Source organism: Phyllosticta citriasiana, assembly GCF_038021145.1.
Source record: "Phyllosticta citriasiana strain CBS 120426 chromosome Unknown IWZ02scaffold_2, whole genome shotgun sequence".
NCBI classification, from domain to species: domain Eukaryota; kingdom Fungi; phylum Ascomycota; class Dothideomycetes; order Botryosphaeriales; family Phyllostictaceae; genus Phyllosticta; species Phyllosticta citriasiana.
In genome coordinates, this window is record NW_027117279.1 from 1,133,663 (window position 1) to 1,153,880 (window position 20,218).

Consider the following 20,218-nt stretch of genomic DNA (forward strand, 5'->3'; position numbering starts at 1 on the left):
ACTGATGCTACCCAAGGCCTCCTTGCCTTGCTGCACCAATGGCCATGTCTCTTGGAAAGGGAATTCATCGAAGAGTTCAAGACTGCAGGTGCTTCTTTGGGCTTTCCAAGTGAACAACTCGCTGATCAACCTGCAGTCTTGTCGTAAACGGAGGGGTTAGGACGCGAAAACCCAATGCTGGACTTGAAGCGAGACAACTGGTACGCCGTCCACGTGTACTTTTTGTACAGCAACGATGGCCAGCCCGCCGTTGAAAGAGGAGAAAGTAAAAAAGCTCCAAGTCTGCGGGACTCAAGAGCAGCAGAAGGCGCCGACAATGTCAGTCCACAATGGGACAGCTCCTCCGACAATGTCAACTTGCCCTTCGAAAAGCCTTGCCGCTTCATTCGGTGAGGACCCATGTCAGAATCTGCATATGCTGCCCACTGAGATCATTGAGCACATTGTTTCGTTTCTTCCAGGGTCGGTTGCGGCAGCGAAAGATGTGGTGGAGCCTCCCTGCGACGCATTCAACTTGCGCCTGGTATGCCGCCATCTCGAATGCAAGCTGAGGTACTGGTTTGTCCACAAGCACATTCTGTCCCAAGAGAGCGAGTTTCAAAAAAAGGGACGCATATTCATTGAGCCGCACTATGAGTCGATCCGGACGTTCCACCACCTGGCGGCCAACGAGCCAATCGCAAACGCCATCCAAAGCCTCTTCGTTAACACCATGATGGTCAACAAGGACCGCCTGTCGCGGTGCATCGAGAGTCTGGGCGGCACGCAAGACATGTTCCTCGAGTGGGAGGAAAACTTGCCCGTTTTGGCCAAAAGAAGGGACGTCCGCCTCGTCGACTGCGTGGCCAAAGACGTGGCGCAGATGCGCTCGCGCTGCTACCGCTGCTATTACGACCAGCAATGGCTGTTTGCGTCCAACGAGGACCAGAAGCTACTCGACGAAGCGCTGGGCCGTTTGAGGTGCCTCAAGGAGCTGCAGGTCTGCTCGCACGACTACTCGTACTTGTGGAGCACGACGGGCGGCATCGGCTTCGTCAGGGACTACACCGGCATCTTCAAGGACGCGGTCACGACGGCAGATAACGAGGTGCTGGATCGCCGCACCGCCATATTGCTGTCTCTCGTCATCAAAAACAACGTCTCCGTCGAAAAGCTCGTCGTCTCCCACAGCGAGGGCGTCGCCGCATGGGTCCTCGACAAGCCGAGCCGCCACTTCAACCAATTGAATATCACAAAGCTTCTCGTGCGGCTCTCCAACGGTGAAAAGCGCACAAACGCGCCGCCTGGCTGGTCGCCACAAAAGGGCCACACTGCCTTCCTCCGCCTCTTGTCCGCGTTGCCGCATCTGCGCTCCCTGTCTTTTGCTCCGGCCGACTCTACCTTCTTCGATCCGTCCTTCGTCGCGCGCGTCCTGCAACGCTGCTCCAGCTCTCTGTCCAAGCTGCACTTGTTCGATCTCGTCGTCTACCCGCGGGACCTCGAGTGCCTCCTGGACACTTTGCGCCCATCGCTCAAGCGCCTAAGCCTGTCCAAGCTTCACCTCATTGATGCGTCGTGGCAGCGCGTCGTGCGACAGACAATCCTCTACCCGCTTGACAATTTTTCCAACCTTGCACTCCTCCGTCTGGGCCCGCTGTATGAGTTGCAAAAGGACCGTTACTACTGTATCGAGTTTCCGCACGCCGAGGAGCGCCGCGGTTATGAGTACCAGCGCGAAGGGCATTGGAGTAAAGGGTTTTGGTTCTGTCCGGTCGATTCGCGGTATTCGGTCGACGTGGGAGGTACGGCAGCTGGCTCGGACGCGGCGGGTAGGTTGAGAGCTGGACTGGTGGATGCTTTGGCATCGGCAGTCAGCGTTCGCTGCGAATATGATCAGGTTGCTGGCTGGCCATGTGTGAGTTTAATTCGCTTTTGTTAGAGGACAGTTGAGGGACATGTTTGCTGACAAACAGCTGTGCAGGACTTCAAGCATATAGACGCGAAGACGGCCGCTTGGGCGAGAGAGTTCTTTGGCGGTGACTTGAGGTCTGATGCGCTGGACGCTAAAGAGATTTCACTGTCTGAAGAGAAAGAGCTCGTGGTATGATACCTTGGTACAGGTATCAAGCAAACCGAGTAATCATTATGGGAAGCTACAGGTGCCGGGCCAATCTTGGTGCCTGCCTTCTTTCAATGCGTTTCTCGAGGCCGTAAGCAGTGTGCGCCTTCCAATTACACACACAAGGACGCTTCATGTTGTCCACTCCGCCGCGTTTTCACAATACATCATCGATCGGTTCTCCGCTCTGAAACTTGGAAACATCGTTATCAACTGCTCCACCAATTAAAGTGTACTGGTTTCTGTCCACTCGCATTGGTGCAGTCCCTTCTTCTCACTGATCATTCTTTTCCGCTAACGCTCCAAGATCCCCCGTCGACATTCACCACTTTATCGGTCACCAGCAATCTTTACCATGGATACTCCTCAGCACAACGGCATTGTCACACCCATACATGTACTAGAAGGACTCCGCAGACTCGATACTTTGCCACCCGAGATGTTTGATGCGATTGTTCAGTACATCGACTTCAAAGATATTGTCAGCCTAAAGGCTGTTTCACGATCTGTCGACAGCTTGGTTCTGAAGACTTTCGTCAAACATATCCAAGGCGAAGGACATGAATCATTCCGAGCGAACGGCAATTTGCTCGAGGTGGATTCCAGTCCACAAGGCTTCAAGTATCTTCAGGTCATGACAAGAATCAACGAAGTGAGGCTCCCAGCAACGTCTCTCAATATGCGCGTTTCCCTCGCCGATGATGAAAGATCCCGAGACCTCAACCCTCCAGAGTTTCCGGACAATATCAGGATCGGGCTACCAGACGAGCTGGACGGGGAATTGGAGAAGTTTGAGCAGCTGTGTCACAAGTATCGGCAAGACCCTAGCGCCCTGGCAGGAATGCAAGCCAAGTCTGAAGACATTCCCTGTATCGCGGAAGCTCTCAATTCGACCGAAAATCTGACTGTTGCTCGCCTCCGAGGCGTGAGAAGTCCTGAAAACTGGTGGAAATACACGCCCTCCGTAACTTCCATCTCGAAGGCTGCCACAAAAGCTGCCTTCTTCTTGCTCGCAGGCATCATTTTCAGCAAGACGCAAATCACTGGCCTCGAACTCGATCGCGTTGTCCTAGAGGACGAAAAAACAAAGTGGATCGACCCTCATGGAAACCAACACTCTTTGATAGGAGCCATCTTGCTGTCAACGTTTGAGTATCTACGTCTCTCGCACGCTCGACCAATCCCGGGATTGCAAAACCTGACCACTTTCGATGTGACAATTTAGGAGGAAACCGAGCTCAATGAAGACGCTCAAGCATTTGGCCGATTTCTGCAGGCGTGCCCAAATTTGACGACGTTAAAAGTCAGCGGGATTATAACCGGCTTGCGGACAGTATGCTTAAAACCACATGTCGTCAAGGAAATTTCAACCTCCGTTCGGCCAGGCGGACTCATAAGCTTGATCTTGAATCTTTTCGAGGCCAATCCTGAAGATTTGGAACTACTCCTGAAGCGGCAGAAGGATTCGCTGAAAATTCTCTCCCTCAATTTCGACACCCTGCTGGATAGGCGGTGGGAACAAGTCTGCCAAATCCTCACAGACCTCCACCTCGAAAGCCTCTCTTTGGGGCGATCTTATGAATCGAGCGCCGAAGACTAAAAATTTCACCAACACATTCAAGATAAGCATCTGCACGAGAAAGACAAGAATCCTTGCTACAAAACTTTGTTCTTTGACGAGGTTCAGCGGACTCTTGCAGATTTGGTAGAGAGTAATGAAGGTGACCACGGCGACTAGTCGATGTTGGCGGACATGTTGAACTTCGACAAAAAGGGCAAAAGATTGCTGGGTTGGGGGGGGGCATGGTCACGAATCAATCCTGCACATGAAATCGCGAGTGTTTGCCCAAAACGACTTTCATTTCGAAACGTCTTTGAGCTTGGAGCCGCTCTTCAAGCACCAGCTCTGTTATGAGTTGAAAGTGTATGCGGAGGACTCAGAGGGCGAGTGAATATCAGAGGGAATGGCGCGACATACGACAGTGACGAAACAGCTCCACAACTTCCGAGAGGACAAAATATGGAGGAGACTGCGTTGAGCGCTGACTATTTCTTTCGGAGTTTGAGACGAATCATTCGTTTTCATTTTTTGGATTGGAACAGAATTGCCCGACCAAACGTTTTTCAATCTCCTGCTTTCCCGCTCCCGAGTAATTCTTGACTTAAGATCCGCTCATAACAGGAAAGTGCTTTTACTTCTTCACGATACGACGGGTCATGATATGAAAAATGCTTTCCTCGCTTACAAATTGCTTTTTTTCTTTCCTCAAGAGTCTTCTACCAGTCGAAAGCTTACCCCCCTAGTATCCTTTCCAAGCTTACTCACCTGTCGAAACATGATCTCTACCGCTTGCCCAGTATTGTACGACTTAGTTTCATCCATTTGTTCCCCATCGACCCTACCCGTTGTCTCCGACTTGTCAATTTCGGCGATGCCGACGGTCACCCAGCACATCGTCGAGGCTCGATCCAACAACGTCTACAGCCACAGTAAGTAGCGCGGGCGGAATGTGCCGTGGGTTGCGTGGTTTCCAGAACGAAAAAGGAATTTTTCCCGACGCAGCATCCCTCCTAGCGGATTCTGCTTTATTGGACTAAATAGACGGGTTGTTTCACAAGAAACATCTGATCGACCGTCTTGCACAGGAGAGTACCGAAATCTTGGAAAGCAGGAGCAGTGAGGCTGAGGGCACCGCGGGGGACACGCTTCGGGGATCTCTGGTTTTCTCTTGGCATGAAGGAAGCTATCGTTGCGGAGATGAATGATTGCCGCACACGGTCCTGCTGCGAAGCTTGTATCCGCGTTGTACCGTCCGTTGCCGTCGACGTCCCGTGCCTTTGTCGTCCTTGTCACCAAACCTTTGGTGGGACTATTCACTAGCAGGCGACTGGATGGTGTGGATTTCAATGTTGCACGGTGGGCAAGAAAAATCACCCTAAACGATTCCTGTCTGTCTTTCCTGAAATGTGTTGGCAAATATGACGACAGCCAGCAAAGCGAAGCTGCCACACAAGATTTCTCCCAAAGTCATTCGCTGTCGACTAATAAGGATTCGCTGCGGAAGCATCAGAACAACTTTGAAGAACAATTGACCGAAAAGGGTATAGACTCGTATTGCTTAGGGTAAAGACTGACTGGGAGTGAGATTTATTGTCGTTCTTTTAGCCAGCTGGGCAAGACCGGGTTTGTAGGTGCCTGCTTAGTCGCTTCCCAAAGGAGTAATCGTTACTGAGTGCCAACAACATGTTGCCCCAGCGTCATGCCACCAGGTTCGTTGATTTGGATGAACCCTCCACGATGAATCGACCGATTTGGAGATTGCACCTTCTGCGCCGCGGCCTTCACTTTCGGCACTCGCTCTCTTGAGCCCTGGGGTCGTTGCTTTCAGCAGTTCGACAACACGCACCCAAGATTGGATATAGACTTGACGAACCGGGCAGCGGAATCGATTTTCGCCGTGAAGCGAAATAGGGAAACGTGGCTGAGTTGAAGCCAAGCGAGGTAAGCCACGTTTTTGAACAATCCTGTTTCGTAGGAGAAGGGACAAACTGCCTCGGTCGACAGCGGTGCCAGATCCCAGCCCGAAACATTAAAGTGTGGCACGACGACCCTGGCAGAGGTTGGCAAGGGGCGAGCAGGGGCGCTCAGCAAATCAGACGACGTGCTTCCCGCGGCTCTTCGAATGGGTAAGTCGGTATCAATGCTAAGCTTTTTGACCCGATGGTCTAATACAAGAGCGATGACGGGGAAGCGCGCTCGTCGACCTTTTCTACTTACCTATCCGAGACACGATCACCCCCACCCCCCCCCCCCCCCCCCCTGATGTTGCAGGAAGGCGTCCCTCTCCTTATGAGCTCATGCAGCAATGGAGCCAATCTACAACACACACGCGTCCCCGGGGTCCCTTCTGCGAGTGCTTCGCGAAGGGCAAAGATCATGGAGAATTGATGGCCATCGTTTTGCTGAGAGTGACGCGGAGTTGTGGGATGCCTGTCTTCGTTGGACGCGGCAACGTCATGTTTCTCTGCGTTGTGCAGCTGCACCACCAATCCGAAAACTCCATCTACTCGACACGGGGAAACTGGAGCTGTGACTGTCTTTGCGATTGTTGCGGCTAGTCCATGGTCTGTATATAAGTTGTTGTTGGCCCCAACACAAGTCTGGCGCAGATTGTCGACTCAAGTGTACAATACCAGGTATGACTTCAAAATCTACGTGCCTCTAATTTTGACTGACAACGTGCGCAGCCATTCTTTGAATAACTTTCCATTCCTGTAAGACACGGGAAAGATGAGGGCGCAGGGCGCGAAGGTTGAGCACTGACCATTTAGACAGTTGAAAATGCGGTTCTCAACCATTGCCATCCTGGGCCTCGCTGGCGTCGCCCTCGGACAGAATCCTGGGACGGATGGCTGCTTCAAGCCATGCTTTGCCAAAGCCGGTTGCGAAAATCTACAGTGCTTCTGCAAGAATCAAGCTGCCTTGGACAAGGCCTCCTGCTGTGTTTCGAAGGTCTGCTCTAAAGAAGTTCAGTCTATCATTGGAGTTGTGTCAAACTTGGTTTGTCCGCAAGGGCCGGCGAAGATTCCGGATCATCAAAGCGATGCGTGTAAAGATCCCGCTGCCGGGGGCAAAAGGATGATTTGAGTTAGTGGTATGCGCTAAAGAATTTCTGTAGACAAGCCTGTACATATTGGTATCGAATCCGTCGAATGGCAACGAGTGTACAAAGGTATAATCGTGCAATGTTTTCCCGGTTTGGAGTGGGGCACTGGGATTTTGATAATAGGCTGTTGCAGTCCGCGACATTTGATCTTTTTAATTCCAAAACCGCGGGCAGTTATACTGTAAACAGAATCCAGTAGTTAGCGTCGCCGAAACAAAGGGTTGCTCGCTCAAATTGCGTAGAATAGTGCGGGGAGAGGTCAAAATCCGGTAACTGGCGGACCGAACTGGTAGATGTCGGTAGTTCATCAAAGGTCCAGATTGAGTATGGTCTGTGCGAAAACAGAAATTCAGTCGTTAGAAACCATTTTCTCTACCGCTTGGACCTGATCCTCTGCCTGGATTCGACCGCATTGTGCGGTCCTCTTTTGAGTAAGTACCTCGGATGACGGTCGTCGCACGGTGTGGTGGTGTTACGGAACTCGCACGGTCCGAGATGATCCAAAGTCTGGAGATTACTACAGTGTGCCCTGCGACCTCGGCAGTGAGCAGCTGAGCGTCACCAAAACAATCCTCGTTGGAGCGGGAGTCAATCAATTCGAGGTCGCGAACAAGCTGAGTTCGATAATTCCCCGCTGTACGTGTGTCTCATGTTTTGGTCTTTGGTGCCGTTTGTTGTTCATATCTGCCTATATAAACTGCGGTAACCACGCTGGCCTCATTGAATAATTGTAGTCTCTGTGTCATAGGTAAGTATGTTAACTCGCAAAATTCCTGGAGAGGATTACTTACTTTGAACAGTCTCTATACATCTTTCGTCATTCTTCACGAAATGCGCTTCTCGTCGATCGCTATCTTCGCCTTTGCTGGCTCCGTCCTCAGCTCGGCTTTGGCACAGGGTTTCGGAAAGGATTCTGGTGCAAGCACCAGCCCAGATTCTGACGGGTGAGTGACACAACACCATCTCCTTTTTGAAAATGTCCATGGGTCGAACTGAGCCTTCCAACAGCTGCTTCGAGAGCTGCTTTAAAAAGAGCGGCTGCCCGCCCGGAGACGAGGCTTGCTTTTGCACTCACCAGGATGTCGTCGACCGCACGGCTTGCTGCGTGTCCAAGGAATGCTCTCCGGAGGCTCAGAAGATTGTCGGCATCTTAGCCCATTTCACTTGTCAGAGGGGTACTGTCAAGGTTCCTCAAAAGCAGGCCGACGGCTGCAAGGCCAGCAAGGACTCCAGGATGTTGATGGGTTAAGCGCTTCAGTATTGCATGCCGCGGAAAGATATTCGATGTTGGAGCTCTTTCATTGTGTTTTCTTTTCAGGATTGGGTGGAGCTTATGGGCCGGGCCCAAGGCATTTGTATACATGGGGTAAAGTAGCAGATACACACCTTCTTCAAGCAGGAATCTTTTAATCAATCTCTTTGCGTTTCTCCCCTTGCATTTCTCCTGGTGCTCAAAGCAACGACCATGGCTGAACGTGATAATGTGTCAGCTCGGGGTGCGCAGCTCGCAGGTATAGAGATTACCAGGTTGTTATGTGGGTGAGTGTCCGGGTGTTTAGGTGTGTGACATTAAAGATTGTTGTCCATGAGTAAGTAGTAAGCGTAGTGATGCTGACAGTTCCAGCTTAGTCTATCAAATTAGGTATAGCGTGATCCGGCCGAATCGTGTCGCATCGCGACCTCGTACCTCCCACACCTGCCCCTCTCTTCTACAACAACAGATCGCGGTTTCGTGCATATCTATCCAAGGCACTCGCCAATTCAGCGTTTCGAATCCCCAGCCATGGACTCGCCCCCTTCACGTACGAGCCCGTACAAAGAGGAGCCCTGGAACAGCGAAGAGGTTCATTATAATTGGTATGGATGTTCTCAAAGTGGACGAAAAGACTGATTATTACACTCGCATTCCCCTATCACTACTGTACATGTTCCGCTCGCTTGAGCGCTTGTGGCGCATGCGATCGATCTGCGTCTGGACCCCTAAGGTCAAACACAGTCGCAAACCATGTGCGACGCGCTTGGCAGAACCTTACTTCTCTTCGCTTGGTCCCTCTTCGTCGCCCTTTTTCATCTGCTCTCGTCCTTCGGCCTTTAATTTTTCGTCGTCTGCACGATTTAGAGTGATCTGAGGCATTAAGGCAAAGGCGGCAAAGAAGGCGACCGCAGCTAATGCGGCCATGACGCAAAACATCGCTCTAAACCCGCGCTTGTAGGCGCTGAGTAGCGTCTCTTTGATTTGAGCTGCGCCTTCACCGCTGTACGACTCTAGAAATTTCTTCGGCGATTTCATAAGCTGGCGGAGTTCGGATTGTGACAAGCCCGCAGGCACGAGAGCGGAGCGAAGCGAGTTGTTCCTTCGAAGTGTCAGCGTCTGAAGGCGGTGTTGGCCTGGGGTTAACTTGCATGATTGTCCCAGAAATTGCTAATCCCAAAGTGGATCCTAGATTCCGAATGAAGCTTTTTTGCTTCCGTCAGCCACGGTTGCGGCGCCGCTTGGGAGTCAACTTACTTGCGGAAGGACGTCACCACCGCCATGTCGCGACGATCCACTCCGGCCTGTATCGCAACCAAAGATCTTGGTCGAGTTAGCCATGCCGAACAACGGCGCGATCTTTGTGCGGCTTACGGTTGAAGTGTTTGCCCAACTCCGAATCCGGTAATGATTGAGAATCCGACTTGTTTCCCAAGGCCGGAATGTTCGTTCAAAGTCGAAAAAAGACCAAGACCGATGGCCCAAGCGATCCAACCCATTAGGATGTTTTCCTAGTCCCGCGTTTAGAGCAATTTCTTGGCCAACAGAAATCTCACTTACCCGATACCGACCGGTCCAGCTCACGATCAAGCCAGAAAGCGTGCTACTGAAGGCTGAAATCATTAGATATTTTCGGCCTCTCGAAGACATGGATCAAACCTACTCTGCACCAGCGTAATGGGAAGCAGAAGAGCTCCTGATTTCGTTGCCGAGTAGCCGTAAACCAGTTGGTAAAAGGTAGGAATGTAGTAGACCTGGACTACAAAATTCCAGCCGTTGATGAACATGGTCAGACATGCTCCATCCACGACCTTGCTTTTGAAAATGTGCACTTTGGCTTGTTAGTGCAAGTCTTCCAGAGGACTAAAGATGCAAACTTACAAGGCACCAATGGTACAGACGTTCCTCTCCACTGCCATAGCATGAAGATGATGCAGACAAAGATCCCAACAACGAAGGTGGCAATGACATGAGCAGAGTTCCATTCATACTCCGAACCGGCCCAGGTCAAGGCCAACTGTAGCCAGCCACGTCAGCGCGGCGGATGGGTCGACATGTTCCCACTGGTACATACCACAAGCACCGACGAACCACCCAGCGCAAGTCCTGCGCCGAAAAAATCTATTGCTTTGATCTTACTGCGGACGGAGTCAGAGTCTCGCTTTTGAGAGATTTGCACAGACCTACAGCTTCCAGTCTCCTTGGACTTTCTTCAGGGGCATGAAGAAAACGACGCAGCCCACCATGATCACGCTTAGGGGCAGGTTGAGTCGAAATATCCATCGCCTGGGAAAAATGAGCAGTCAATCTCACACCAGCAGATGATGGCATACCAAGAATCGTGGCTTTGAGACGCCAGCGCACCACCAATGACGGGACCGACGCCGTTGCCCAAGGCGACAAACGCCCCCTGTCGACGAAAACGGGTCAGCTGCGTCCTCCTTTCCGTCTGACAGTTCTCACTCACCAAGATGCCCTGGTACTTTCCCCTTTCTCGGAGCGGAACGACGTCGCTGACAATCATCTGGGCGACGGTCATGAGCCCGCCACCTCCCACACCGGTGAAAGCACGGAAGATGATCAGTTGCACGACATTTTGCGCAAGCGATGCCGCCAGGGAACCGAAAAAGAAGATGGCAATGCCAATCAGGAGAATGATCTTGCGGGACCAAATGTCGGAGAGTCTTCCGTACAAAAGTTGACACGCGGTAGACGTGCTTTTGGAATGCGTCAGTGAGCCGGACAATTTGTTTTGCGAGGTTCTGGAGCGCTACGGACACAAAGTATCCTCCTGAGATCCAGGAGCTCTGGTCACTGGCGTCAAGCGCACTGCCTATGATGGACAGACTTGCCGCCAGACTGGTCTGATCCAACAGTGCCGCGAAATCGATGCTTGCGCATGCCAGGAAGACCTATTTCTTATCAATCACAGCCAAACAAAGGATCTGGATCCCCGTTCGTCGACTTACCGTTATGATTTTGCTCTTTGGCAGATAGTTTGTCTGCTCGTTGAAGACCGGGGCGGCCCCAACGGTTTCGACATCGGCTTCCGCGACAACCTTGACATCAGGTCGCGACTGTACCTGGATTTCACCGTTATTCTCAGTCATGCCGCGGCTTGAACGGTTTCGGTAGTCTATGGCGTGGAAGAGAATCCAGACGGCAGTGTTAAAAGGAGGGGGATGAGACAGCAGCCGGCAATAATGAGCAATGCCAATTCACAGCTGCACGCTCCTCCTGGCACGCTCTCAGAATTGCCGAGCGATGATTCAACAAGTGGAGATGGGGGACAACTGGAAGTGGAGCGTGACATCCAGGTGTTCCAGTCGCGATGCTCCAGTCGCAGCCACGCGAGTCTTGCTCAGTGAGTCTTTGGGCACCTGTAAATCCGAATGCCTCTCCAACTGGAACGCGGGATGGCGTTGCGAGCCGGCATCTGATTAACCCGTTTCAGGAATGCTGTGCACGGCGCCCGAACTATCACTAGATGGTGGAGGATCATCGAGCCGCTTGGATCACACCGCTTATTTGCGCATAAGTGCTCAGGAGATCGGCTGTTTGACCCCTTCCAGAACAGCGGGTAGCAGTTGCAGCGCCTCCAGCATGGTGAGATGAATGGCGCTGCCATGTTTGAGCCCCATACAAACACGACATTAGCATCTCCCCTACAGCCTGGAATGAGACCCAGAGATCCACCCCACGAGACGCATCAAATGTCGACGTGTGCGCCATCAGGGTATAAGTGCACGGCCGGCCTTGTACGACGTGTTTGGCAAGTTTGCAATGTGACCTCTGGTCGGCAATTCATGTTTTGAGTACCTTGTTTGGAGTACTAAAATTCTTCACGCCCATCCTCTTATTTCACGAGAAACGCTACGCATTGTTTCTGCCATTATTCTCCGAAAACTTTGCCTCTACAGCAACCATGGGCGAGACGAACCCGCAGAACGTTTACACGGGAGAGGACTCGTTGAAGAAGTATTACGATCCTGACCAACAACCTCCTCTCCCGCTCGTCGAGATTCCGGCTTCGCTGAATCCATATCGCCAAGATGGAGTTCGTATTTACGCTAAGATGATGACGATGCTCCCTGCGAACAATGTCAAAGCACTTCCCGGTAAGATCATATCTTGTGCGACTCTTGGCTCTTGGTACTGACGTCCATGCAGCGCGAGGCCTTCTTGACAAGACAGTGCGTCCTGGAAAGACGCAGACGATCATCGAGTATAGCTCAGGGTCCACGGTCATCTCCATGTCACTCCTTGGCCGTGTATACCATGGAATCGACGATACCAGAGCATACCTCAGCAACAAGACCAGCGACACGAAGCTGAAGCTCATGCAATTCTTTGGGCTGAACATGTGAGAAGGACCAGACAATGACGAATGTATTTCTAACGAGGCTCTAGTAAGCTCCACGGCGGTCCTTCGCAGCCAGAGCCACTGGACGAGAGGGGCGGCATCCAAGCAGCACGCCGCAAAGCTCAGACCGACGAGACAGTTGTGAACCCAAACCAGTACGATAATGACGCGGTAATGAGCCTTTGCCAATTTGAAGCCAACTTTTTGAGTGACGCAATTCCAGAACTGGCGAGCACATTACCGCTGGACGGGTCCCCAAATTCTGCGCCAGCTGCCTCACATCAATGTCGTCTGCGCTGGCATGGGCACCTCTGGAACCATGACCGGATTGGGGACGTATTTCAATGATGCCAAACCTTCAGTTGTGAAAGTTGGGTAAGTGTTCCGAAGTTTGTTCGCGATATCCGGCTAAAGTTTGAGAAGTGTTTGCACAGCCGCTGGAGATCGCGTTCCTGGTCCACGGTCTCTTGCTTTGATGTCTCCAGTCGGGTTCCCCTGGAGACAGGCGATTGACACTCTCGAGGAAGTCGGCTCGGTCGATAGCTATTCGCTTTCGCTTACCCTTACCCGCCAGGGTCTGATCTGTGGCCCTTCTTCTGGGTTCAACCTGAAGGGTAAGCAGTATTCCCAAAACTGTCAAGTGTCAGTTTAACCATTTGCAGGACTGTACCAGTTTCTTGAGAAGCGAAAGCAGGAGGGCACACTCAAGGACATTGCAAACGATGATGGTGAAATCCACTGCGTCTTCCTCTGCTGCGACTTGCCATACCAGTACGTTGGCGAGTATTTTGAAAAGTTGGACAGCAGTCACTTTCACCCAATCGTGGACGCGGTAAGTCGAACAAGGTCCTCCAAAAGCGCGAAGCTGACGTTTTTGCAGCGGCTTGGAGCAGTCGACAAGTACCGCTACGACGAAGCATGGGAGTTGACGATTGAGGACGCCTTGAGCCGATTCTTCGACGTCCGCATGACTTCTGGACATGCAGCGGCGGAAGATCTGCCTTGGAACCTTGAGCCGAGAGCCACGACGACGGTTCTTGACTTGCGGCAGCCTCAAGACTACAACAAGTGGCATCTTCCGGGGGCCATCAACATTCCCATGCGGTCGGTCAAGGCTGAGATGCCGTCGGTGTTCTTCGACAGCGCAGTGCTGGAGGAGCAATGGCTCGAGATGGAGGCGTTTTTCAGTGCGCAGAGCCAAGCATGCACCATTTCTGGAGTGTCAAGTCTACATGATAGGCCGATTCTCGTCGTGTGCTACAATGGTGACACGGCGAGGGTAGCCAGCAGTATCCTCCGCGCCAAAGGAATGCAGGCTGACAGCGCTGCGGGAGGAGCGGGCGCTATGCTCAACTGGAGGCCCAAGGCCAAAGGCCAGTGGGAGAGGTGCAGCAGCGAGAAGGAGACGACGAGTGGCATTGTGGAGACTGTGACGATGATTAGTTCGGATGATGCTGCATAGGGTCCGGGTACATGTAGAGAGGTGCAGGTGGTGCATGGGATAGATAGATGGATGGGCAAGCGAAAGAAATGGTTCCACTCTGCTGGGATGCGTAGTCAGACTTGCCTGAAACGGTACTAACATGCTCAATCATGCGCAACACCCACAACCAGCGACAACCACCTCGATATTGCGCCGCCTGCGTCTGCAATTGACGCCTCGCTCCGAACATGGCTGCCCGTCCACCGCCGCCATTCTTTCGTCCTCTCCCTCGCCAGACGTCAGCTTTGGTATATGATCCGCGCATTTTCTGTGCTCACCTCCAACACTTCCACTCGTTTGTTGTCCTACTGCCAGCCCCGAACCCGGCGACTCTATCTTCACCATGGGCGCCCCTTGGCTTGACTCGCCGGTTATGCTGCATTCCTCGCGGATGGACCACTGCAAGCTGAACCCTGAACAATGCGCCTACAGGAACGGCTTTTGGAGATACTGGTAATCTCAGCATTAGTGCCACGGGAGCTACTCGCCTTGCTGAACTATGCTTAATTGACATGCAGGTACCAATCAGACCACCGATTCGCCCTCACAACGGTATACTTTGTGGTTGGCGCCATCGGCCTGATCACAGTCGGGAATGTCTTGTCTAGGATATCAACAAAGCCGCGCGCCGTCAACTCACCCACCCGGCGGATTGTCGCCGTACTTCGATACTTCACATACCGCAGCTTCCGCTTGCCATGGATAGGGTCCTACACGTCGCCCCTCAGTCACCTTCTCCTGGGTGCTGCCGGCACAATATTTTTCTTTGGTGTGTTGGTTCGGCCACCACGCCGGAGCAAAACTGACGCCTTGTCTCAGGCTTGACATTCGGACCCAAGCCCTATTACTGGCCAACAACAGCCTCCTTTGGAAATTCTCCTCCACTGGCCACAAGAACCGGCTGGATGGCCGTCGCCTTGTTGCCCTTTGTCCTGTGAGTCAAGCGGCGCCAATGACAATGCGCCAGAGCTGATTCTAGAAAGAGCACTTGCCGCAAAGGCAAACCTCATCACCGTTGTGACTGGAATATCCCACGAGAGACTCCAGGCAAGTACTATGCGACGTGCTGCAAGAAATTGGACCATGTTCTGACCATATGTCTCTAGATCTTCCACCAATGGGCATCCCATGCCATGTTTCTCCTCGCTCTGATCCACACCTTTCCTTTCATCGTATACCACATTGACAAGGGCGATATGGTTGAGGAGTGGAATACGTCCGTCGTCTACTGGACCGGAGTGGTTGCTCTGCTGGCGCAAGCATATTTGACTGTCTTTTCCATCCGGCCGATTCGGTATTGTCCTTCTATGCGAGCCCCTGAATCAACATGTTAACGATTGTCAGCGCGCGGTTCTACGAGTTCTTCAAGGCGACACACTATCTGGCCGCCCTGATCTTTGTGCTATTCTTTTTCTTCCACTGCGACTTCCGCCTGACATCATGGTGAGCAACACCTCGTGCGCCGAAAGAGTCAGCGATTGACGAGAGAAATGCAGGGACTACTTCATCGCAACAGGCGTCATTTACGTCGCCAGCCTCCTCTACTCCAACATCCGCACCTACCTCAGCTACGGCGTGTGCCACATCGCCAGCCTCTCGACCCTCCCCGGCGGATTCGTCGAAGCCATCATCCCCATCCACCACCAAAAGGCCGCCGAAAAGGCCATTCCGACCGGCTTCACCTGGTCTCCTGGGCAGCACGTCTTCTTGCGCTTCATGGGCCTCGGCATCCACAGCCTTTCCAGCCATCCCTTCACCATTTGCTCGGTACCCCCTGAGCGGCCCGAGACCGAGCCGCAGCTGCGCTTCATTATCAAGCCGGCGCGCGGGCTGACGGGCAAGCTGGCGCAGCTCGCAGACGAGCCGTCCAAGGCAGCTTCATTCCCAGTCTTGCTCGACGGCCCGTACGGAGACGTGGGCGCCGCGCAGCTCTTCGAGCACGACAACGTCATCCTCATCGCCGGCGGATCAGGCGTCGGCTTCGCCTTCCCGCTGCTGGAATACGGCATGCGTCGGAATCTGCAGCTGTTAGCTGCGTTGAACAAGGAGGAGGCAGAGTTGCAAAGACACGACCAGCGCACGCAGATTCAAATGATCGTGACGACCCGCGTCTCGGGCGTCAAGCAGTGGTTCATCAGCGAAGTCGAGCACCTGCTCAAGACGTACGGCGTCACGGACGAGGACGTCGCCGTCCAGGCACACGCTCACCTTACTGCGCGAGGAGCCCAGTCGCCGGACGATCCAGAGGCCATGTCCAAGGAATCGGGCGGCGTCGTCGAGGCGAGCTACGTCGACCTGACGCGGGGCCGACCAGACGTGCGATCCATCATTCGCACCGCGTCGCGCGAGTCCGGCCGCTCGGTCGCTGTCGTCGTGTGCGGTCCCGCGGAGCTGCTGTACGATGTGCGCAATGCGGTTGCGCAGGCGCAGCTCGAGGTCGTCAGGGGTGGTGGTGCCAAGGAGGTTTACCTCCACAGCGAGCATTTTTCGTGAGTCTTTTTGGTCCTCAACGTCTCGTTCTTGAGCTAATCTATTGAACAGATGGTAAATGATGCACAGATAGAGTAGATATTGTAACTAAATCACTTTGTGCTGTTCATTCTGCTGTTGCGGTCGCGAAAGTGACACGCAAGGGAGCCAGGACTTGTTTGCAATAGCGTACTCGTTGAAATCACAGTGGCCATGCTAGACTATTCCGATTTTTCAATCCGCAGCATCGTATCATCCCAGTCCAATCTGAAATTCTGAACTGCATTCACGATCAAAGTAACGAAGCTCAAGTGCCTCATTCCAACCCATCAAATTCAAGACACTGAGTCGCCTTAATGACTTGCCTTCACATTCCCTCAACGACGCTCTTACCAACCCCACAAATACCTTTGCTCTACCTACCTACCTACCCGCCTCGTCCTCGGCACCCAAGTCAACTTCCTGAGCATTATCGCGATCCCACGACATCATGTCCAGCTCCTCTCTGACGACCAGAACGTAAGCGTCCGGGCGATCCGGCCTCCACATCTGACGACGGTCGGACACAACATGCGAACAAAACTCGGCATTCATGCGACAACGAGCGCAGACCGTGCCGTAAAAAGACGCAAATTTGGCCCCGTACATGTAGCACTCGACGCCGCGCAGTTTGCAGCCATCGCAGGGCCGCACCTGCTCGCCCGCGCCCTCCATGATGCGGCCGACGTGCGTCCACGTTTCCGCCATGCTGGCTTTCGTTTGCAGGAGCCAGAGCCAATTGTGGCGGCTGATTGACCACCATTTGTCTTTTGTTACCGGGCGCCGGACTGTAGGTTCGAGGGGGACATGAGGGCGGATGCGGGCAGGAGGATTCTGAGGATTTGGTAGGGGAGGTTGTCGAGTACCGTTGTGCTGAAAGACATGGAAAAGGCCTCGAGGACCAGGTCGGATTCCTTGACGAAGCTCCTGCTCGAGGCGTAAATTCTGCGCATGATGTCGCGCTGAGGCAAATGAGGCGGTTTGGGGCAGAACTTGTTGAGGAACCTGATTTTGAAATGGTAATGGGCGTTCGAGCTGTGAACGTAGTTGAGGAGTTGGGCCCGTCGATTCTTGCGGATGCGTTTGTCCATGCTGTTGCCCATGCGACTGCCTTTGCACTTGCCCCAAGGCCCCAGGCCCGTGGCGGGATATTTGCGGCAATGAACCTAGATCAGGGGGATTGAGCGGCGCTTGTAAGAGCATAGGGTCTATTGGCGTGGATATCTGTGAACTTGAATTTGCCGAAGACGAGTGCTGTTGGACAAAGGCATCTCCTGCGTTGCGAGCCACGTCTGACGTGCGCGGCCTTTTGTTTCGCAGCCCTTGACTTAGGCTTAAGGCAGCTGCAAATTCGAGTGACGGGCTGTCAGTACGCTGCCTCGTGCCTGCGCTTGAATTCGAAAATTTTGAATCCGCTCTCAGAAACTGCTGATGTGCTTGCTAAGCGTCCACGTCGCCGCTGTCGGCAGTCTCGCCGGGCGTCTGGGAGACCATGGCAGTCGATTCGTCCCAGTCGGAGACGACTGAATTTGGGACCCAGCTCTCGTCTGCATCGGGGGGCTTCCAATCCGTGGTAGATGTTGCTCTGTTGTAGTTATGGGAGGAAGAAGCCGGAAGATCTTGCGCCTCTTCGATACCCTCGTCGACTGGGTGGGACGAGGGTTGATTCCAGCTGGTGTTGTGGTTGTTTGATTGCGAGTACAGCATGTCGAAGGTAGCTTGATCCAGCGGCATCGCTGCCATTCCATGGGTCGTCAGTATAGTAGAGATGAAGGAGTGAAACACTCACCATTGTCATCTTTTCCCCATGCAGGGTTCATATTGAAATACAGTGTGAAGATGTTAAAACAATTGATTGTACGACGAAAGAGGAGAGAGGCTACCGGGAAGGGAGAGACACGATGGGTGCACAGATGAAAGTGTCACGCAGGTTCCTTCTATTCTAGACTGCAGAGTGCGTACTTTGTTTACCTTCCCTCGAGAGCCACTCAACAACTCTCCCAGGAAAGCACGACCGTTCACCGCTAGAAGCAACCGTTCACCGAATCCACAGGAAAGTGCAATTTGAGAATCATCAACGCCTCCGCCACCCATCGTCTTTACAACATATTCATCACACCCACGGCATCATCCCACGCTCATATCCCTCGCAACCGCAGGGCCTCGCTCGCTAACGTGCCTGACTCTCCAACCGTTGACTCTGAATCATCATGGTTCCTCCTCTTCGTCACTCTGCCTTTTTTTTGTCCTGCGGCCAAAGAGCCACGCACGACCAGGCGCACGCAAACGATACCTGGCTTTGCCCTCACGACCCGACCGTGGATGACTGATCGACTCAGACGGGGGCGGAGACGGCGACGGCGACTCAACAGTGGCCCCAGATCGACCAACACCAGCATCACTACCGATATGAAGGAGCGTCTCGGCCGCAGTGCCCTCCCAGCACGGACGATATGGCGAGGGCGTGACGGGGTTGAGAGCCGGCAACTGCCTGGCGGGTGGGGTGCGTTGATCCTGAACCGGTTCAGGGGGAGGAGCCGGGGAGCCGTGGGCCGAGGGGACAGCGGAAGTGTTTACGTTTTGAACGACGGCGGGCGTGTCGAGCTGGGCTTGTGGGTCCTCGTGGCAGACGGATGGCGTAGGAAATGTTGGCTCTTCACCAGGCGCGTGCGTGACGGGCTGGTGTGATCTCATGACGGCGCCGCCAGCGATGGAGAAGTGGTGGGCGCCTTCAAAGTAGCGCAGGGACTGGAGGTGTGCGGTAGGGTTGTGGACCTCGCCATCGACGACTGTGATGGATCCATCGCCCACGCGGTCAGTGTTGCGAGGAAGAGTGCCGCCTTCTGTGTTTCGCTGGCCGTTTCCTTGGCCGCAGTGGTGAGTAGAACGCGAAATGCCGCCCGTGATGGAGACATTTCGAGAGCCGGAGAAGTAGGCCGCGTGCGGAGGCTGATGATGGGCATCGGTAGCCTGGACAGCTGAGGGACGACTTGTGCCCAAACTCAGATGCTGGACGTTGCCGACGATGATCAAAGGCGGTAGATTGCTGTGGTCGCGGAAGCTTCCCCCAGAACCACCAGAACTTGCCTGACCAGCGATGACAGGCTGACGCGGAAGCCGCCGCGAGATTTCTTCCAAGATCGTCTCTTGCAGACGGCTCTTCGACTCGCCGTGCTTCCCAGGACCAAGAGGATTGTCGGAGTCAGACATCTTTTCAGAGTGAATCTGTCTCAGAGGTCAAACGCAAGGTTTTGAGTTTTTGACACGGAAGGGGAAACTCACTGTAAAAAATTGAAGCAGCACCAAGTCCAGAACATGCGAGAAAGTGGTGAAAAGTTCGGAAGCAAATGATAAGCAAACTGTGTCTTTGAATCCATTCACCAATTCATTCGGCGCGAATCCGCTTCCGAATCGAATCACCTCGCTCGCTTGCTTTTCTTCATCTTCCATTCACCATCTCCTATTAATGCGGCGCACCACCGCATCCACAGCGGCAAGCATCACCGTCACCACCTTCATCAGGCGGCGGCGGTGGCGGCGGCGATGAGGATGGCGGCAGCAAAGCACGCGGTACCATGGGATTCGGACAGTGAGGCAAGACAAATGATGATGCCACCAATGCCATTGGCGGCGGCATCCGCATCGGCATCGTAGGGTCAGTCCTAGCCGCTGCTGGCCGAGGCCATGAACCAGCATGTGGAGAATGCCGGGGACTGAGCAGCGGTGCCAGAGTCAGAGTCAGAGACAGGGGCAGAGGCCTGGGGTTGAAATCCAGGTAGCGAGTGACCGTCGCATGGGGGACGAAGGAGTGGTATGTGGAGTACCACCGGTCGAAGACGCCCTGGTA

General features: G+C 53.5%; 9 protein-coding genes across 9 annotated transcripts; 6 read left to right on the forward strand and 3 right to left on the reverse strand.

The window, feature by feature from the left end:
• The first annotated feature begins 140 nt into the window (after positions 1 to 140).
• IWZ02DRAFT_129820 (uncharacterized protein) lies at positions 141 to 2,245 on the forward strand. The gene is made up of 2 exons (XM_066761611.1): positions 141 to 1,894; positions 1,961 to 2,245. Exons 1-2 carry the CDS (start codon positions 236 to 238, stop codon positions 2,084 to 2,086), a joined length of 1,785 nt encoding a protein of 594 aa, XP_066626121.1. The 5' UTR covers positions 141 to 235; the 3' UTR covers positions 2,087 to 2,245.
• IWZ02DRAFT_129852 (uncharacterized protein) lies at positions 2,246 to 3,581 on the forward strand. Its single transcript, XM_066761612.1, has 2 exons — positions 2,246 to 2,356; positions 2,406 to 3,581. The coding sequence occupies exon 2, from the start codon at positions 2,454 to 2,456 to the stop codon at positions 3,321 to 3,323; it is 870 nt and encodes a 289-aa protein (XP_066626122.1). The 5' UTR covers positions 2,246 to 2,356; positions 2,406 to 2,453; the 3' UTR covers positions 3,324 to 3,581.
• Positions 3,582 to 6,190: 2,609 nt separating this feature from the next.
• IWZ02DRAFT_129871 (uncharacterized protein) lies at positions 6,191 to 6,991 on the forward strand. Its single transcript, XM_066761613.1, has 3 exons — positions 6,191 to 6,295; positions 6,347 to 6,373; positions 6,431 to 6,991. Exon 3 carries the CDS (start codon positions 6,441 to 6,443, stop codon positions 6,744 to 6,746), a length of 306 nt encoding a protein of 101 aa, XP_066626123.1. The 5' UTR covers positions 6,191 to 6,295; positions 6,347 to 6,373; positions 6,431 to 6,440; the 3' UTR covers positions 6,747 to 6,991.
• A 153-nt stretch (positions 6,992 to 7,144) lies between these two features.
• IWZ02DRAFT_442008 (uncharacterized protein) lies at positions 7,145 to 8,317 on the forward strand. Its single transcript, XM_066766941.1, has 3 exons — positions 7,145 to 7,502; positions 7,557 to 7,708; positions 7,773 to 8,317. Exons 2-3 carry the CDS (start codon positions 7,597 to 7,599, stop codon positions 8,012 to 8,014), a joined length of 354 nt encoding a protein of 117 aa, XP_066626124.1. The 5' UTR covers positions 7,145 to 7,502; positions 7,557 to 7,596; the 3' UTR covers positions 8,015 to 8,317.
• Positions 8,318 to 8,794: 477 nt separating this feature from the next.
• Positions 8,795 to 11,127, reverse strand: IWZ02DRAFT_371660 (putative MFS drug transporter; the record flags this gene model as incomplete). Its single annotated transcript, XM_066764581.1, has 13 exons — positions 8,795 to 9,136; positions 9,165 to 9,222; positions 9,275 to 9,340; positions 9,392 to 9,528; positions 9,578 to 9,630; positions 9,681 to 9,848; positions 9,899 to 10,034; positions 10,092 to 10,155; positions 10,205 to 10,303; positions 10,351 to 10,427; positions 10,485 to 10,734; positions 10,796 to 10,929; positions 10,987 to 11,127. 13 exons carry the CDS (start codon positions 11,125 to 11,127, stop codon positions 8,795 to 8,797), a joined length of 1,725 nt encoding a protein of 574 aa, XP_066626125.1.
• Positions 11,128 to 11,794: 667 nt separating this feature from the next.
• IWZ02DRAFT_130131 (putative cysteine synthase B) lies at positions 11,795 to 14,030 on the forward strand. The gene is made up of 6 exons (XM_066761614.1): positions 11,795 to 12,135; positions 12,188 to 12,380; positions 12,428 to 12,551; positions 12,604 to 12,755; positions 12,804 to 12,994; positions 13,043 to 14,030. The coding sequence occupies exons 1-6, from the start codon at positions 11,943 to 11,945 to the stop codon at positions 13,840 to 13,842; spliced, it is 1,653 nt and encodes a 550-aa protein (XP_066626126.1). The 5' UTR covers positions 11,795 to 11,942; the 3' UTR covers positions 13,843 to 14,030.
• Positions 14,031 to 14,206: 176 nt separating this feature from the next.
• Positions 14,207 to 16,356, forward strand: IWZ02DRAFT_467547 (ferric-chelate reductase; the record flags this gene model as incomplete). The annotated part of the gene is made up of 7 exons (XM_066768564.1): positions 14,207 to 14,316; positions 14,382 to 14,632; positions 14,683 to 14,797; positions 14,847 to 14,910; positions 14,970 to 15,157; positions 15,208 to 15,306; positions 15,360 to 16,356. The coding sequence occupies 7 exons, from the start codon at positions 14,207 to 14,209 to the stop codon at positions 16,354 to 16,356; spliced, it is 1,824 nt and encodes a 607-aa protein (XP_066626127.1).
• Positions 16,357 to 16,555: 199 nt separating this feature from the next.
• On the reverse strand, positions 16,556 to 18,191 carry IWZ02DRAFT_511375 (uncharacterized protein; the record flags this gene model as incomplete). Its single annotated transcript, XM_066770533.1, has 3 exons — positions 16,556 to 17,811; positions 17,863 to 18,107; positions 18,161 to 18,191. 3 exons carry the CDS (start codon positions 18,189 to 18,191, stop codon positions 16,756 to 16,758), a joined length of 1,332 nt encoding a protein of 443 aa, XP_066626128.1. The 3' UTR covers positions 16,556 to 16,755.
• Positions 18,192 to 18,292: 101 nt separating this feature from the next.
• Positions 18,293 to 19,731, reverse strand: IWZ02DRAFT_442038 (uncharacterized protein). Its single transcript, XM_066766943.1, has 2 exons — positions 19,654 to 19,731; positions 18,293 to 19,596 (listed from the first exon to the last, which is right to left on the reverse strand). Exon 2 carries the CDS (start codon positions 19,579 to 19,581, stop codon positions 18,580 to 18,582), a length of 1,002 nt encoding a protein of 333 aa, XP_066626129.1. The 5' UTR covers positions 19,582 to 19,596; positions 19,654 to 19,731; the 3' UTR covers positions 18,293 to 18,579.
• Positions 19,732 to 20,218: the final 487 nt, after the last annotated feature.

Excerpts from the sequence above, each read along its gene's own strand:
- IWZ02DRAFT_129820 (XM_066761611.1), top strand. The coding sequence starts at position 236 with ATGGCCAGCCCGCCGTTGAAAGAGGAGAAAGTAAAAAAGCTCCAAGTC. Across the intron at positions 1,895-1,960 it reads AGGTTGCTGGCTGGCCATGT|GACTTCAAGCATATAGACGC; the intron begins GTGAGTTTAATT and ends ACAGCTGTGCAG.
- IWZ02DRAFT_129852 (XM_066761612.1), top strand. The coding sequence starts at position 2,454 with ATGGATACTCCTCAGCACAACGGCATTGTCACACCCATACATGTACTA.
- IWZ02DRAFT_129871 (XM_066761613.1), top strand. The coding sequence starts at position 6,441 with ATGCGGTTCTCAACCATTGCCATCCTGGGCCTCGCTGGCGTCGCCCTC.
- IWZ02DRAFT_442008 (XM_066766941.1), top strand. The coding sequence starts at position 7,597 with ATGCGCTTCTCGTCGATCGCTATCTTCGCCTTTGCTGGCTCCGTCCTC. Across the intron at positions 7,709-7,772 it reads CACCAGCCCAGATTCTGACG|GCTGCTTCGAGAGCTGCTTT; the intron begins GGTGAGTGACAC and ends AGCCTTCCAACA.
- IWZ02DRAFT_130131 (XM_066761614.1), top strand. The coding sequence starts at position 11,943 with ATGGGCGAGACGAACCCGCAGAACGTTTACACGGGAGAGGACTCGTTG. Across the intron at positions 12,381-12,427 it reads CAATTCTTTGGGCTGAACAT|TAAGCTCCACGGCGGTCCTT; the intron begins GTGAGAAGGACC and ends ACGAGGCTCTAG. Across the intron at positions 12,756-12,803 it reads CCTTCAGTTGTGAAAGTTGG|TGTTTGCACAGCCGCTGGAG; the intron begins GTAAGTGTTCCG and ends AAGTTTGAGAAG.
- IWZ02DRAFT_442038 (XM_066766943.1), bottom strand. The coding sequence starts at position 19,581 with ATGTCTGACTCCGACAATCCTCTTGGTCCTGGGAAGCACGGCGAGTCG.